This window comes from Dermacentor variabilis, chromosome 7 (assembly GCF_050947875.1).
Source record: "Dermacentor variabilis isolate Ectoservices chromosome 7, ASM5094787v1, whole genome shotgun sequence".
Taxonomy (NCBI): domain Eukaryota; kingdom Metazoa; phylum Arthropoda; class Arachnida; order Ixodida; family Ixodidae; genus Dermacentor; species Dermacentor variabilis.
The window spans coordinates 27,794,481-27,809,685 of NC_134574.1; the positions used below are offsets into that span (position 1 = coordinate 27,794,481).

The 15,205-nt window shown below is 46.2% G+C and overlaps 1 protein-coding gene across 5 annotated transcripts in view; it reads left to right on the plus strand.

Moving 5' to 3' along the window:
- The window catches only part of LOC142587385 (uncharacterized), a 498,611-nt gene that overhangs the window by 228,256 nt on the left and 255,150 nt on the right, over nucleotides 1-15,205 (plus strand). For 3 of the 5 annotated variants that reach the window (XM_075698347.1, XM_075698344.1, XM_075698348.1), the window contains one exon: nucleotides 7,808-9,821. The exons of the other annotated variants lie outside the window; for them this stretch is intronic. In XM_075698347.1, coding sequence (XP_075554462.1) covers nucleotides 7,808-7,989 — 182 coding nt within the window. In that variant the 3' untranslated portion in view covers nucleotides 7,990-9,821. Of the gene's footprint in view, nucleotides 1-7,807; nucleotides 9,822-15,205 lie in introns of those variants that run through there. 5 annotated transcript variants of the gene reach the window in all.

Genomic DNA, 15,205 nt, shown 5'->3' on the forward strand with positions numbered 1-15,205 from the left:
TTCCTGCAGGTATCATTATGTGGCCCCCAGCATCTTGAATATAAAGGCCCGTCCATAGCATTTTTACTTTCTTAAGCGGGTCTGCCACCAGCTCACTCATTATGGAAAAGTCTGCGCCAGTGTCAACTAAAGCTGTCATGTCGTGCCCTTCAATCGTTAAGAGAAAGTCCACACTCACAAATTCGTCGGCGTTCTGTTTCTCCGGCTTGCTCTGCTCGTTTCTCTGTAATAATGGGGTACTTTCGGCCGTTCGACGACTTGCAACCTTCACCCGGAGGCCGCTGATTTCAGTTTCCACGTCTTGGGCTTGGAGAGTGGCCTCTTACCACGTCGGCGAACTGCGACGGTTCGGCGAAGAATAACGTAACGGAAACGGCGCGCGCGATCGGAGATTAGCTGAGCTGCCTTCTTCTCGAGTGACACTGTCGTCAAAACAAGGATTTGTCTCTGGAAACTGTCGTGGAGTGGCAGGCGACATATCCTGAATGCCCCCCTGGCGATGAGGGCAAAAACGATAAATATGCCCTGGTTCGCCACAGTGAAAACAAAATGGTCGGCGATCAGCAGTGCGTCATATGTCGGTCCTGCAAAGCTGGGGTCGCCTGAAATGATCCCTCTGTATACAGGCAGCAATAGGTGGCCGCTGGTGGTACTGCTGTACTGGCCCCGGCAGAACGCGGGCGACGGACATAGTCTGCGTAGCAGTGTACGCGCGGCTCGAAGCGCGGCTCGGAACACGGTTCAGTAAGTGGCTCAGGCGATGTAAATGCTTGCTGGATTTCTTGGCGGACAACTTCAGCGACCGAAGCAACAGTAAACTCCTTTGGGATCACAGTTTGTTTCGCAATCTCCTCGCGCACAATGTCTCTTCATAGTTGATGCAGCGCGGTCTCGTCTGTACTGCGGCTCCTGCTGGCGCATCGTTAATCAGGCGTTCGTATAGCCCGCAACACTGCTGCAGCGCGCGCTCGATTGCAGTGGCTGCCTTAAAATTCTTCCACTGCTGTAGGCGGGTTACGCATGAGATCAGCGATTAGCTGTTCCTTGACGCCGCACATGAGATGGCTCAGCTTCTCCGAATCAGGCATCTTGGGAACCGCGTGACTAAACAAACGGAACATGTCGTCGACAAACATTGAAACACTTTCGATGGGTTTCGCAATGTGCAACTCGAGAAGGCGTTGTCCATTTTCTCGGCGATCAGTGCTTCCGAAGTTGTCAAGTAGCCGACGGCAAAATTTGTCCCACGTTGTCAAATGTGCCTCGCGGTTTTCGAACCACGTCCTCGTGCGACCTTCAAGAGCAAAGTACACATTACAAAGCTTCCGGTCCGGACGCCAGTTATTGACCTTATCTACGTTCTGGTGCAGCCAGACTTCGGCGTCTTCATAAGTGTCACCGCGGAAGCTATTGGGGACTAGATTGTTTTGAACAGTCACCTGTGCTGATGAACTTGCAAGTGCCATTTCCTGAGTCGGTGAGGTCGCAGACAATGTTCCTTGCAAGAGGCCGAATTCCGGGCACAGACCTTGCAGGCGGCGCCTTGCGCGGTGCACAGGTGTCTCGACACGTGGGTGATGTCTTGAAGGGCTGGATCCATGGCTACTCGCAGGAGTTGTCCCTATCATCAGGCGATGATGCGATAACCAACCATTGCTTTCAGGCTTCCACTGTTTCTGAGAGCATGTTTAATTCCATCCATATTATACTTCTTTATGTCAGCTGTCTTACGCGTGTTGATTAACATGGAAAGTTCTGCCAGTTGTATTCTAGCTGTAGGATTAGATGCTTTGATACATTGGCGTTTCTTGTTCGGATCTTTCGTCTCCTGCGATAGCTTACTGGCATCCTGTCTCACGAAGTTACCACCGATTTCTATATCACCCTCCTTAATGATGCCCATAAGGTTGTAGCGGTGGCGTAGAGGTAGAGCATCCACCTCACCTGCAAGAGGGCCGTGGTTCGAATCCCGATGCCACGCAATTTTTCACCGCATTAAAAAAAGTCTGCGTGTCTAGAGGAATTTGACATCCCACAAGTAACGCCGGAAGAAGTAAAGAAAGCCTTTGGAGCTATGGAAAGGGCGAAGGCAGCTGGAGAAGTTCAGGTAAAGGCAGATTTGTTGAAGGATGGTTGGCAGATTGTTCTAGAAAAATTTGCCACAATGTACACGCAATGCCTCATGACCTCGAGCGTACCGCAATCTTGGAAGAACGCCAACATATACTTAATCAATAAGGAAGGGGGCGCCAAAGACAGCAAAAATTATACACCGATCAGCTTACTGTCCGTTGCCTAGAAAAAATTTGCTCACGTAATTGCAAATAGAATCAGGAACACTTTAGAGTTCTGTCGACCAAAAGACCAGGCTGGATTTCGCAAATGCTACTCAACAATAGAACATATTCAGACTATCAATCAGGTGATGCAAAAATGTGCGCAATATAACCAACCCTTATATATAGCTTCCATTGATTACGAGAAATCGTTTGAGTCTGTCGAACGTCAGCAGTCATGGGGGCATTACACAATCAGGGTGTAGACGAGCCGTATGTAAAGATACTGAAATATATCTATAGCGGCTCCACAGCCAGCGTGGACCTCCATAAAGAAAGCAACTAAATCCCAATAAAGAAGGGCGTCATGCACGCAGACACGATCTCTCCAATGCCATTCACTGCATTTTTACAGAAGGTATGTAGAGATCTGGATTGGGAAAAATTGGGGATAAGAGTTAATGAAGAATATCTTAGAAACTTGCGATTGGCTGATGATATTGCCCAGCTTAGTAACTCAGGGGATCAATTGCAATGCATGCTCACTGACATGGACAGGCAAAGCAGAAGGGTGGGTCTAAAATTAATCTGCAGAAAAAGGATCAGCAGGATCCACTAGGCGACGAGAGAGACAGTCGGCGTCCTTGTGCAGATGTCCAGACTTGTAGTTTACAATAAATGAAAATTTGTGGAGCCGCATTGCCCAGCAACCAATCCGTCTTGTCGGGTCCCGGAGGGAAGACAGCCAGCAGAAGGCGTGCTGGTCTGCAACAACCGAAAACGTGTGGCCATACAGATATGGCCGGAACTTGGAGACAGCCCAAAATAAAGCAAAGCGCATGATGCTTGGCTCAGTGATGAAGCTCAGTGATGAATTAATTTCTTTCGGGAGGGGACAGCAGGAGGCTGGTGTAATCTATCACGCGCTCGGTAGCATTCTGGTGTTGGGCGAGAACAGCGCCGATGCCACGGCCGATTGTGTCTGTGTGGAATTCTGTCAGTGCAGATGGATCAAAGTGGGGAAGTATGTGATGGGTGGTCAGAAACCCGAGTAGAGCGGCGAATGCGTGAGCCTGCTCCGGGCCTCGTGAGAATGGCTTGATATTCTTTAGATCTGTCAAAGACCGAGCAAGGTTCTCGAAGTTTCTGACGAAACAGCGAAAGTTGGAACAAAGGCCGACGAAGCAGTGCACATCCGATGGAGAACGTGGCAGATGGAAACTGCAAACGGCGCGATTTTTCGGATCTGGTTGGATTCCGGATACGTCAACGATGTGTCCCAACACGGTAATCTGACGGCGCCCGAATTGACGTTCCGTGGAGTTTAGTTGGAGGTCCTCTTTTCGAAGCACCGCAAGAATTACAGCGAGTCGGGTAAGGTGGCTGCCGAACGTGAGGGAAAAAAACAATAGTGTCGTCAAGATAACAAAGTCAGTTGGTCCATGTGTAGCTTAGCAGAAAAGAGTTCATTATACGCTCAAATGTCACAGGAGCATTGCATAGGCCAAAAGGCATGACGTTGATCTGATATAAGCCATCCGGTATGATGAATGCCGTCTTCTCGCGGTCCATTTCATCAACTGCGATCTGCCAGTAGCCGGATCGAAGGTCGCTGGACGAACAGTATTTAGCTTCGTGCAAGCATTCCAAGGCGCCTACGATGCGTGTAGTGGGTAGACGTCTTTTCGCGTGATCTTGTTTAAGTGGTGATCATCGACTCAAAAACGACAGGTATCATCTTTTTTCTTTACAAGGAAGACAGTAGAAAACCAAGGGCTCGCTCATCGTTTGATCACCGTTTTGTGGATCATTTGTCCACATCTGATTGCATGACTCTGCTTTCAGCATGCGAGACACGAAAGGGACGCTCAAGAATAGGATTCGTGCATGCCGTGTTTATCCCCCGCTGAACAAAGTTGGTTGGCCTAGAGGTCTGTCGCTGAAATGAAAGATGTCACTGTACGATTGGAGCAAGAGACGTATGCCTGTGGCCTGTGCAGAGCTGAGGTCAGGTGCAATCATTTGAACGAACCCATCCATTAAGGAATCAAAGCTGTGAGCTGCAATTGGCGCTAATAAACCACTCTCAGCGTTCAAACTCTCAATGTCAAATTCGGAAGTACTAGAAACGCTCGCCGACAATATGCCCCCTGCAAGCACTTGAGGGCACAGGCAAAAATTCAGAAGTGAAAGAACGACGTCGTTATTAGTAGTCATGGCCAGCGTACGCGGAACAGCAACGTTGTGGTTCAAAAGCACGTCGATGATGGGGCGACGGAAATATTGACCGTCAGTAACCTGTGGTTGTGCGCTAAAAGCGACGTAAGTGACTGCCTCGGGTAACAAAGGCTCATCTTAAAGCGAGCACAAGTGTGGTGGGGCGGTGCTTGGAGCATCGACGAGTTGAGGTAGTTCCAACTGAAGAACGCCCGTTGCGCATACGATGAGAGCAGAATGGATGGATAAAAAGTCTAATCCAGGGATAACTTCGTGACGGCAGTTGTCGATCACAGCAAAGAGAACAGACGTATGGCGGCCGGCTATACTTAAAGGCGGACTACACATTCCAAGAACAACCAGCCTGCCGGCATCGGCCACACGAGGCACTTCTGCAGCCACTGGGATGAGGACCTTTTTTAAATGTCAAGGTAGGCACTACACTCATCACAGATAACTGGGCTCCAGTGTCGCCGTGGGAGCAGAAAGAGGACTTCCTACAGTAGTAGACAATGCAGCACCACCTCCGAGGGCTGCATTTCTTACTTTTCCAAAAGGGTGTGGCGAAAGCCACAGGAGACAAAAGGCGACGTGGCTGCAGCGAAGGGGAAGATGGGCGACGTGTTTGCGTTGAACGAGACGGGTGTATGCGCGGTGATGGTGAGCGACTATACCAAGTGTTCATACCACAGTTGTCGGCGCTGTTAGACTCGGCGGTGGGCGAAACAACACGCCATTTCCATAAAAACGGATCAGGTTAGTTGGTGAGCGAGGTGCTGAGGGCCAGGGCTTGCGACAGGAATGGGCGACATGACCAATGCTGCGACAGGTGAAATATATCTGCTGGTCGTCCGCAGTTCTCCACTCAGTCAGGTTGCGATATTGCGGAGAGAAGCGACGCCGTGGATCGAAAATTGTAGAAGGGCGTTTGTTCGCTCTGGGCTTGGCAACAGCACAGACAGAATGTAGACGAATGTTTTAAAGTTCCTGGCGAACATTTGCTTGTACGAGGGTAGCTGAAACGGGGCTAGCATGAGCGCTCGGTGAACAGAAATCTACGGGCGCCATTGTATCCAGCTCACGTCGAACAATTCGCACCACGTCCTTTGATGGCGATGCATGCTGCTGTGTGGGCTAATCTTCAAAAGTCGACGTGGCGGCAGCATTGGGAAGCCTGGCGAATGGCTGATGGTCGTGTCGGCTTTTAACCTGCTTGAATTGTTGGCACGTTTTCATGAGAGCATCGACTGTAGAGCAACTTTTGCACCTGAGCAGATTAGAGGCGTCGTCAACAATTGCCTTCAGCACGTACCCGACCTTCTCAGCTTCTGTCATGTCGTTATCGGCTTTACGAGAAAGCGAGAAGCACGCCCTGGATGTACGAGACATGGGACTCCGTGGGGGTTAAGGCACGGGAGGCCAGTTTCTGCTTTGCGACCATATTACGGCCGGTTGGTTTGGCAGACAACTCTCTTAACTTCTCTTTGCATAGGTCCAAGCTGGTTAGCTCCCCTACGTGGCTTTCATACCAGACCTTAGGTAGAACAACAGGTCAGCTAGCATAAGCGCAGGGCCTCATCTTTTGATTCCACTCACGCTTTTGCACATTGACACCCACTCTTATACGTGAGCATCATTGGTCCCGCAGAAAGTTCTTGGATCCCTGGGGTCCCAGAACGTAACAATATCGGAAAAGTCCCAACCGAAAGGGACAGCGACGTAGCTGGCGACGGTGGCGTTGGAGGCGGGAACGACGTTGATCCCGCGTGCTCATCGTTATTCATGGTGGGATGGTTAGGCGACGTCCACTGCGGAACTCTGTTTGCATCCGTGGTACCCAGCACCTCCCACCAATGTGTTACAAGAATGTTGGGAGTATAGACAGACATTATTTACAAGATATGTACAAGCACAGGCAATACGGTGAAGATGGCTCAACAGCAACAACTCGCAGTTGCCAGCGTCTCGCGAAATTCTTCTTTCTTTCTCATCTTTCATCCTTCCGTAACAATATTTCCAATTTGAATGAACACAGCTACGGTATGAGAGGGTCTGCATGTGAAGAAATAATTATGTAGACCAAAACTTCTATAACCTGTTGTCGAAGCGCATGTGCGCGGCGAAGAACCAAATACAACATAAGTAAATGAGTTTTAGGGCCCTATAATGTAGAACTATTCCAATAGGCTTTTATTCGAATCTCCTGACGTCAAATTTACGTAATCTTCAACGTAAGCACCAGGCGGTGACTTACAGGTTTGTTTGCATTGACCAATCAAGCGGTCTCCTTGTTAATAGGAGATCACTTGTTTCCTTTAAAAATCAATAACATTGCCTACACTGAGCGGTTTGTCTTATCTAATTGGCTGACAATAGCGAGAATACGCTCAAGTTCAGAAGGATTCGACGGGACAGAGCCAGTGCACTGAATATCGAAAACAGGATGAAGAAGGTGGTGCCGGCGTCTGCTATTGGTCCGCTTTGCCTTACTTAGCTTGCGGTGACCGGTCGAAAATCACAGTGGCATGCAACGGAAAGGTAAGGATGCCGCCAAAATGGATGTTCAGCAAAGAAGAGTTCGCAGAGCAAGGTCGTATACGTGCCGAAATTGCTCGAAAACGTTACACAGCCAAACAAAAGTGTTAATATACGCAGATAAACCCATGCTCTCCGGCAGGTGCGAGCAGCCAGTGTCTGAGCGATCGGCGGCAGCAATCTTTGCGCCCATTCAGAAGGAAATTCAATTTTGTTGGGCATATTAATGCATCTTAACGCGTACACGTCACTTTGACGCGGCGAGTTGTCGCGTTTTTCTGACATCACGTACACAGGCAGGTGAAGTGGGCGCATCTTGATATCTTGGACCAATAGGAGAGGTCTAATGGCGAAAAGGCGTCGAATGAGAAATAACTATCTTTCTCTTGCTTGGTTCAATCATGCATAGTTAGTGTGTACAAGACAGATTAGATGGAGAGCTATTTCGGTTTTCGCGGCGTCGCGTGACAGACAGTCAAAGTGGAGGTGGTCCAAGAAATTTTTGACCAAGCGGGAAGGGCTGATTGCAGAATATGAATCGAAAAGTTTGGAATAACTGTACGTTACAGCGCCCTTGATTAAGCTTAACATTGCAGTTACACTTTCAAAAAACAACACATTAGACAGAGAAAGACGATCGATTAGTAACTACTAATTTAACCTGCAGGCGCCCTGTTATAGATATTCATCAGTATGAAGTTCGCAATAAGTTATGAACAGAAATTGCACATTTGGCAACCATTACCCAATAATGTTCAACCACCTCCTTTTGCTTACAGGCATGCCAGGTGAATGTACCTTATGGGTACTCCAGTCCGCAGTAGAAGACCCTCCCAGGCGCTGCAAGTTTGCACAGCTGGCTTTGTGCACATCACGCGCCTACAATGCCTACGAAACGGAGAAGCCTTATTGTGATGTTTACAATAGTCTGCCACAAGCTGCCCTACATACCGGTCGTTAGGAGCTATTTACTGCACACAAAGAGAAAGAATAAGGTTTCATGAATTATCGCCCCTTTCGTGTCGCGTAGGACACCTATACAAATAACTCGCAATAACTGACATCGTGTCACCAGTTCTCGCGCATATCGTCAATACTATATTCGTCACGGGTATGTTTCCAGAACGGATGAAAATTGCCAAGGTGCTGCCACTGTACAAGTCAAAGGACAAGCATAGAATAGAAAACTACCATCCAATTTCAGTGCTACCGTTCTACAGCAAAATACCCGAAAAACTATTTGCGAGGTGCCTTAATGACTACCTGGATAAGCACAACATTCTTTCTCGGCACCAATTTGGTTTTAGAAACGGCCTTTCCACACAAACTGCAGTCTCAAAATTTACCGACTTAATTAGAAAATTATTAGACAGTGGTTATCTGGTCGCGGGATTGTTCATAGATTTTGCGAAAGCTTTCGATTCCCTCAATCATTTTATATTCAGCGTTAAATTGCTTCGTTACGGAATTAATGGAATACCTTTGACGTTCATTCGCAGTTACTTAGAAAATCGTCAACAAACTGTTCAACTAGGTGATTATCCGTCCAACAGCACCGTTATTAACCTTGGCGTTCCCCAGGGATTCGTACTCGGACCTTTATTTTTTTTAGTCTATATAAATGACCGGCCTTCGCAGCTTGTGTGTGCTACCCCTGTACTCTATGCAGACGATGCTAACCTTACTATAGCAGATTATGAAGAATGCAACCTAATTAATAAACTTAACTCTGAATTACAAATTTTGCACCGTTGGTGTACAATGAATGCCCTTCACCTTAACCCAACTAAGACAGTTTTTATTTTATTTCACTCTGAAAAAAGGAAAACGGCTATTGATTCAGATGTCGTTTACAATAACCATCCGATAAAACAATCTACTGAGGCAAAACTTCTTGGTGTTATTATCGGTAACCATTTAAAATTCCGCCTTAATGTGCGTTCCGTAGTTCTAAAGGCTTCATATGGCTTGCATGTGCTGTCGAAATGTCGAAACTATATCCCTCCCCACACACTTATCAATCTTTACTACGCATTTGTTCACTTTCACATTAATTACTGCTTAGCGAGCTGGGGTTGCATATACAAAACTCATCTATCACCAGTGTTTACACTTCAAAAAAGAGCTCTTCGCATTATAGCACCCAACAGTATGCATATTAAGAGTAAAGATTTATTTAAAACCCTTAACATTTTCAACATTTACAATTTGACAACATACAACATCGCCTCCGTCATGCATCAAATAGTTCATGAAAAACTGGCCTTGACAACAGTCTCGCTCCATCCCTCACTTCGCCATGTCGGAAACACATCTCGCTGTCGTTTTTTATTGCCGAAGGTAAATGCTAATTACGGTCGCTCTACACTACAGTTTACAGGTACCTCAGTTTGGAATAAGCTTGATAGTGACCTAACCGCTCTAAGAACATTGCATACATTTCTTAAACGATTAAAACTCCCACTTATTAACGATGCGTAACACTGCGCATGCTTGCAAATGCCCTCACTTTTCTCCTTTTTTCTTTTCCTGTGCCGATGTTTTCGATGACGTAACAAAGAAAATTGTTAGAAAAATGTATCTCATTTGTGAAATGTTCCCTACTACTGTATTTTCTTGTTTTACTTATTCAGCTATTTAGGTTTTATGTGATTTTGTAGTATAAAAAAACAGCTGCCATAGAAGTGTTTTTTCCTGATAACAATCAGTAGGGACCCTTTAACAAATTTGTTGGGTCCCAAAAGTGTGTACTTTGCAATTGTATACGTCCATTATGTTAAATAAACTTTTAAACTTTCAAACTTTCAAAATGTTTATTTTTCCGGTAGAGCTTTCGAAATCAATTCTTGTGTTGCTACGCAATATTGATCATCCCTAAAAGCAATTTTTTGAAGAAAAAACATTCTTTTAAGCACATTATGATACTCACTTTGAGAACCCGTAACATTGCTAGGTCAGGCTACGGCGTAAGACATAAACGCTATGTGGGGACACTCGTGAGGCGCGATCTGCCAGATAACGTAGCGACAGCGCGCGCCCTTCGGTCCGGTGCCGGCCGCGGAAATCTCTCGGCGGCACGGCGCAATTTCAAGAAAATAAAGTCTCTCTTCTAGCGTTGATATAGAAATTGGTGCTTCGCGCGAAATCTGAATTCACTGAAACGCGGGCGCTCCTTCTGCGGCGTCACCTGTCAGTCGTATAGCCGCTATTGTCGGGGGCGCGTCATAGGCACGTTTCTTTCTCAGCCATTGACCTACTTTCGCAGTGTCGGTCAATGATTTCGCAATGCCCACAAAGTGCCGGTTGCGATACCAACGGGAGATAAAAGCTTTTCTGTCTTGAAGTTGCGTCGCACCGCTTATAGTGGGGTAGCCGCTGGCGTCAATGTGCCGACAGGCGCAGGCCATTTTCACTTTAACTGGTCGATTGCGCCTCGCAACCAAGCCCAGATGTTCCACTCCCAAAGAGCACATATCTTACACCGTAGGTTAGGTTAAAACTGAACTGCGGCTCAATAACCGTGATGGCAACCAACTTCTGCATGTCGAGCATAATATTATATTCAGTGGACAGAGGTCACTCACGCCTATATTTAGAAATGTTTGCTTTCATCAGGAACTTAGACAAACGATGTGGAGACACCAATGCGAGGCTGCAAAGTTTTCTACGGAAGCCCTAAACGACACCAGATAAGAAGTTTGGGCAAACTGCGGTAAACTGCATAACCCACAGGAATAAATAATGACTGGTGCCACTGTGCAGAAAAAAAAACTTTATTCAATCAAACTATTTTAGAAAATAAAGTGCTGCGCGTTTCACCTGTTAGGAATTTATTCTTCGGTTTGCCTGCGTGTTTTTCGTTTCAATTTATTCAACTCTTTGTGTTTTCTTGAGAATGCTACATTTACGACTAACGCCAAAAGTTATAACACAACATCAATTCCTGTACCCCTCAAAGCTTTGTCAACTGTGTTGATATACCACAGTTCTAGGCAGTCATTCCCTTCTAAATAAGTTTATGCCTGCCCATCAGCGGGAAGAGCGCAAGGCGTCAGAGGTTTCGTCTAGTTCTAGCGCATGCCGCCACTGCGCGGTGTCAGGCCAGAATAGATTGTTAGCCCAGCCCAAAACTAAACACGAGGAGTTAGGACAAGCGAGCAGCGAATAATTACAGATGCGTTAACTTCTTACATAAGCATGCAGGGTTGTCACAAGCAGAAAAAATGGCTCGAAGGCTAAGCGCAGCTAAACAACGAAAATATTAGCCTGTACTTCTTGACGATAACGCATCTGCGTCATTTGGAGCAGTCGGCTGCAATGGAAATTTTAAAAGGGAAGAGTGCAATAGAATGACTAGGTAAAAAAAGGTGGAGGAGTAGGCATGCCAATTGCACGGGATCTAAAGTTGCAACACGTAAACAGTCAATTAAGGAACCTTAATACATTACGACACAATGGGAAAGAAGAAAGACGCAGCTCAGATAAACCTATCTATGGACCAGTGGTGATAGCAAAAATAAATTCAATGCATAAGTATGAATAATTTCATAAGAAGCAATATTAGAGTGCAAAGCAAATAGGGCCAAATGATATTCATTGAAGGTACGAATGCGCCACATGGATGATTTAGACGGATAGAGTGAATACATCGGTTCTCTATTGCTGGATCTCCGAGATGAAGCAAACTGATGGTACATAACTGGTAGAATAAGAGCCATGGCGAAGAAGCGTGGCAATGCTCAAATAGGCAAACAAATATCGACTACTGCTTAGTCTTGGAAACGATCTACGAACAAGTCGACCAAATGACAATGAGCAAAACGAGAACAAGGTGAAAGCGGCAGCCAGCTTTTCGACGAGGGAACTTGTCGAAACGTTGGCTCCTGCTTTCACAGTGATTCCTTTTACTCATCGTCTTGAATTTCCATCTCCCGCCTTCCCCGTGTTTTCCCTGGACTAGATGACGACAGGTGAATATCAAAAAGTAGCCTACATAGCAATCATGAAAGTGTGCACTTAAAATATTCAAGACTGACCCACACCAGATAAAAACTAGTAGAAGGAGTGTAATTAAAATAATGGGAACCAAATAGCAGTGATCGCATAAACGCACAAAATGGAAGCACTTCCTACAGCAGTTTGGGAGCACGATTAACACTTACCGTTATAGTGCAAGTCAAACAAAGCTAAACATTAATGGATTTGAAAAAATAGCCATTTGAATGGTGGAACAAGGAAATAAAGCAAACTATAAAAAGATGTAAGCAGGCGCCTACGGACCATAGGGAAGCCGCAAAACTGAATTACAATAATAATAACCACTCTGTATATGTAACAAGTACAGGTAAAAGAAATGAGTGACGAATGAGCTCTTTTATGAAAAAGTAACAGTTTGGCGCGAAAAGCGAAAGTGCGATTGCGATAGCACATTACTGGACAGCCATACGAAGTGAGGATAGTAGTTTCATCAGCTGCATAAGCTTGCATACTGACTAAATTACAAGGCATGGCATAACGCACACACAAGCAAACTTGAACACATCTCACTCAATACTGTGGAAAGCCGCTGTCAAGACGCAGCATTGAGTAACCGCGGCAGCAGCAGCGAGCGAACTGACCTTTGCAAGGGCGCCGAAAACGGGGGGGGGGGGGGGTTAGGCTGCGGGGCCGGAGCCCCTTGCGAATTTTTTTTTGCGTTCGCTTTCGATTTTCGCCTAAAATATATTGTGACTAAAAGTTACCTGCATCATTGTTGGCGCATACATGCACGCTTTCAATTCGTACTTTCGCTTTATTTGTGCAAATCTGACAATCTGCTTCAGCGGCGACAGGGCTGTGACGCAGGCTCTGCCTGTGTGATTTACGCCACCGATGTGCTTCCCTCATGGTGATTCATCATAACGACAAGCCCAGCAGCAGCATATCCAGCTAAATGATGTGCTCAGTTGTACGCAGAGCGTTTGGCAGCGCTGAAATCACGGGGCGCAAGCGAGCATGTCACGTGCCATTTTTATTTTTCGGGGCCATCGGCAGTAAGCGTAGAAACACTAAGACTAATACATAAAAAGTTAGAAGCTGTTTAATGGGACGTTTTGCAAAGCGCTCTACAAACTTCTAATTGAAATTCTCGCAAAACTTTATTGCTTCCGAAGTTGACTAATTATATTTACTAATTATGCAATTAGGCAGACTGCAAAAATAGTGTGATTTGCTCCGTACAGTTATCATCAACATGCATTTGGTCGCGTCATCTTAGAGTGCATCGGCGTTCTTTTTAACTTCTGGCTAATGTTAGCTAGGACTCTTGTATATAAGTCACACAGTAACCGAAATGAGTCCAAGCCGGATTCACTTGAAACCAGAGGCCCTATACCGTAAAACTATTCTAATATGATCTTATTCCAATCTCGTGACGTCAAATTTGCGTATCCGCCGACGCAAGCATCCGACGGTCAGCCGCAGGGTTTTTTGAACAGGCCAATCAACCGCTCTCCTTGTTCATAGGAGGTAACTTTTGTTTGCTTGAAAAACAAATAACATTGCCTACACTGAGCGGCTTGTCTTATCTAATTAGCTGACAAGAGGCGAGGAGCACGCTCAAGTGGAGAGCAATTCGATGGGCCCGAGCCAGCGTTGTGAATGTAGAGGTCGTAAACGTTCCGAAAGTGATAGAAAACGTTACAAGGCCACGCAAAAGTATTCTTATATGCAAATAAACCCATGCTCTCGGGCAGGTGGGAATAGCCAGTGCCTCAGTGGATGACGGCAGTAATCTTTTGTTCTTTTCGGAACGGGTCAGCCTGCCGCTATTCAGGGGCGCTATAACGTAAAACTATTCCAAACTTTTCTATTGAAATTCTGTAACCAACACTCCGAGATTGGCCAAAAACTTTCTTGGACCACCCTCACTTCACCCGTCTGTCACGCGACGTCACGCAAACCGCGATAGCTCCCATCTGATATGACGTGTGCACATTGATTATGCATGATTTGAGCGAACAAAAAATAGTTATTTCTCATTCGACGCCTTTTCGCCATTAACTCGCTGGTATGGGTCAAAAGTTTTCAGGCAGCACCTACTTCACCTGCCTCTCATGCGACGTCACAAAACCGCAAAATCTCACCTCTTCAAAGTTACGTGTACGTGTTAAAGATGCATTAATATGCCGGACAAAAGTGAATTTTCTTCTGAATAGCCGCGGGCTGCACTGTTCCGAAAGAAATAAAAGATGGCTGCCGCCTATCACTCCGGCAGTGGCTACTCGCCCCTGCTGGAGAGCATGGGTTTATTTGCGTGTATTGAAACCTTTTGCGTGGCCGTCTAGCGTTTTCGAGAATTTTCGGCATGTTTACGACTTTATTCTGCCAACTCTTCTTTGCTGAGGATCCATTTTAGCGTCATTCTTAAGCTTCCGTTGCATGCCACCGCGATTGTCGACGAGCCACCGCAAGCGAAGTAAAAGAAAGCGGACCAATCGCAGACGCCAGCACCACCCTCTTCATCCGGTTATCGATATTCATTGCAGTGGTTCGGACCCATCGAATCCCTCTCCACTTGAGCATGTTCCTCGCCTCTTGTGATCCAATTAGGTAAAACAAGGCGATAAGTGAAGGCAATGTTATTCGTTTTTCAAGCAAACAAAATGACCTTTTATGAACGAGGGGAGCATTTGATTAGTTTGCTCAGACAACCCTGCGGGTGAACGCGCGACGCTTGCGCTGGTGGTTACGGAAATTTGACGGCAGGAGATTGGAATAAAAGCATATTGGAATAGTTTTACGTTATACGGCCCCTGATAAAGAATTTGTTTTGTTCGGCATAATAATGCAACCTTAACGCGTACACGTTACTTTGACGCGGTGAGTTCTTGTGGTTTTGTGACATCGCGTGAGAGGCGAGTGAAGTGGACGTAGCCCGAAAACTTTCGACCGATAGCCGAGGGCTAATGGCGAAAATGCGTCGAATCAGACATACCTACTTTTCATTTGTTCGGTCAAATCATACATAATCATTGTGTACACGTCATATCAGATGGGGCGCTAACGCGGCTTTCATGACGTCACATGACATACTGGTGAAGTGGGGGTGGCCAAAAAAAGTTTTTACGAATCGCGGAGGGCTGATTACAGACTTGAAATAGAAAAGCTTGGGATAGTTTCAGGTTATAACGCCCCAA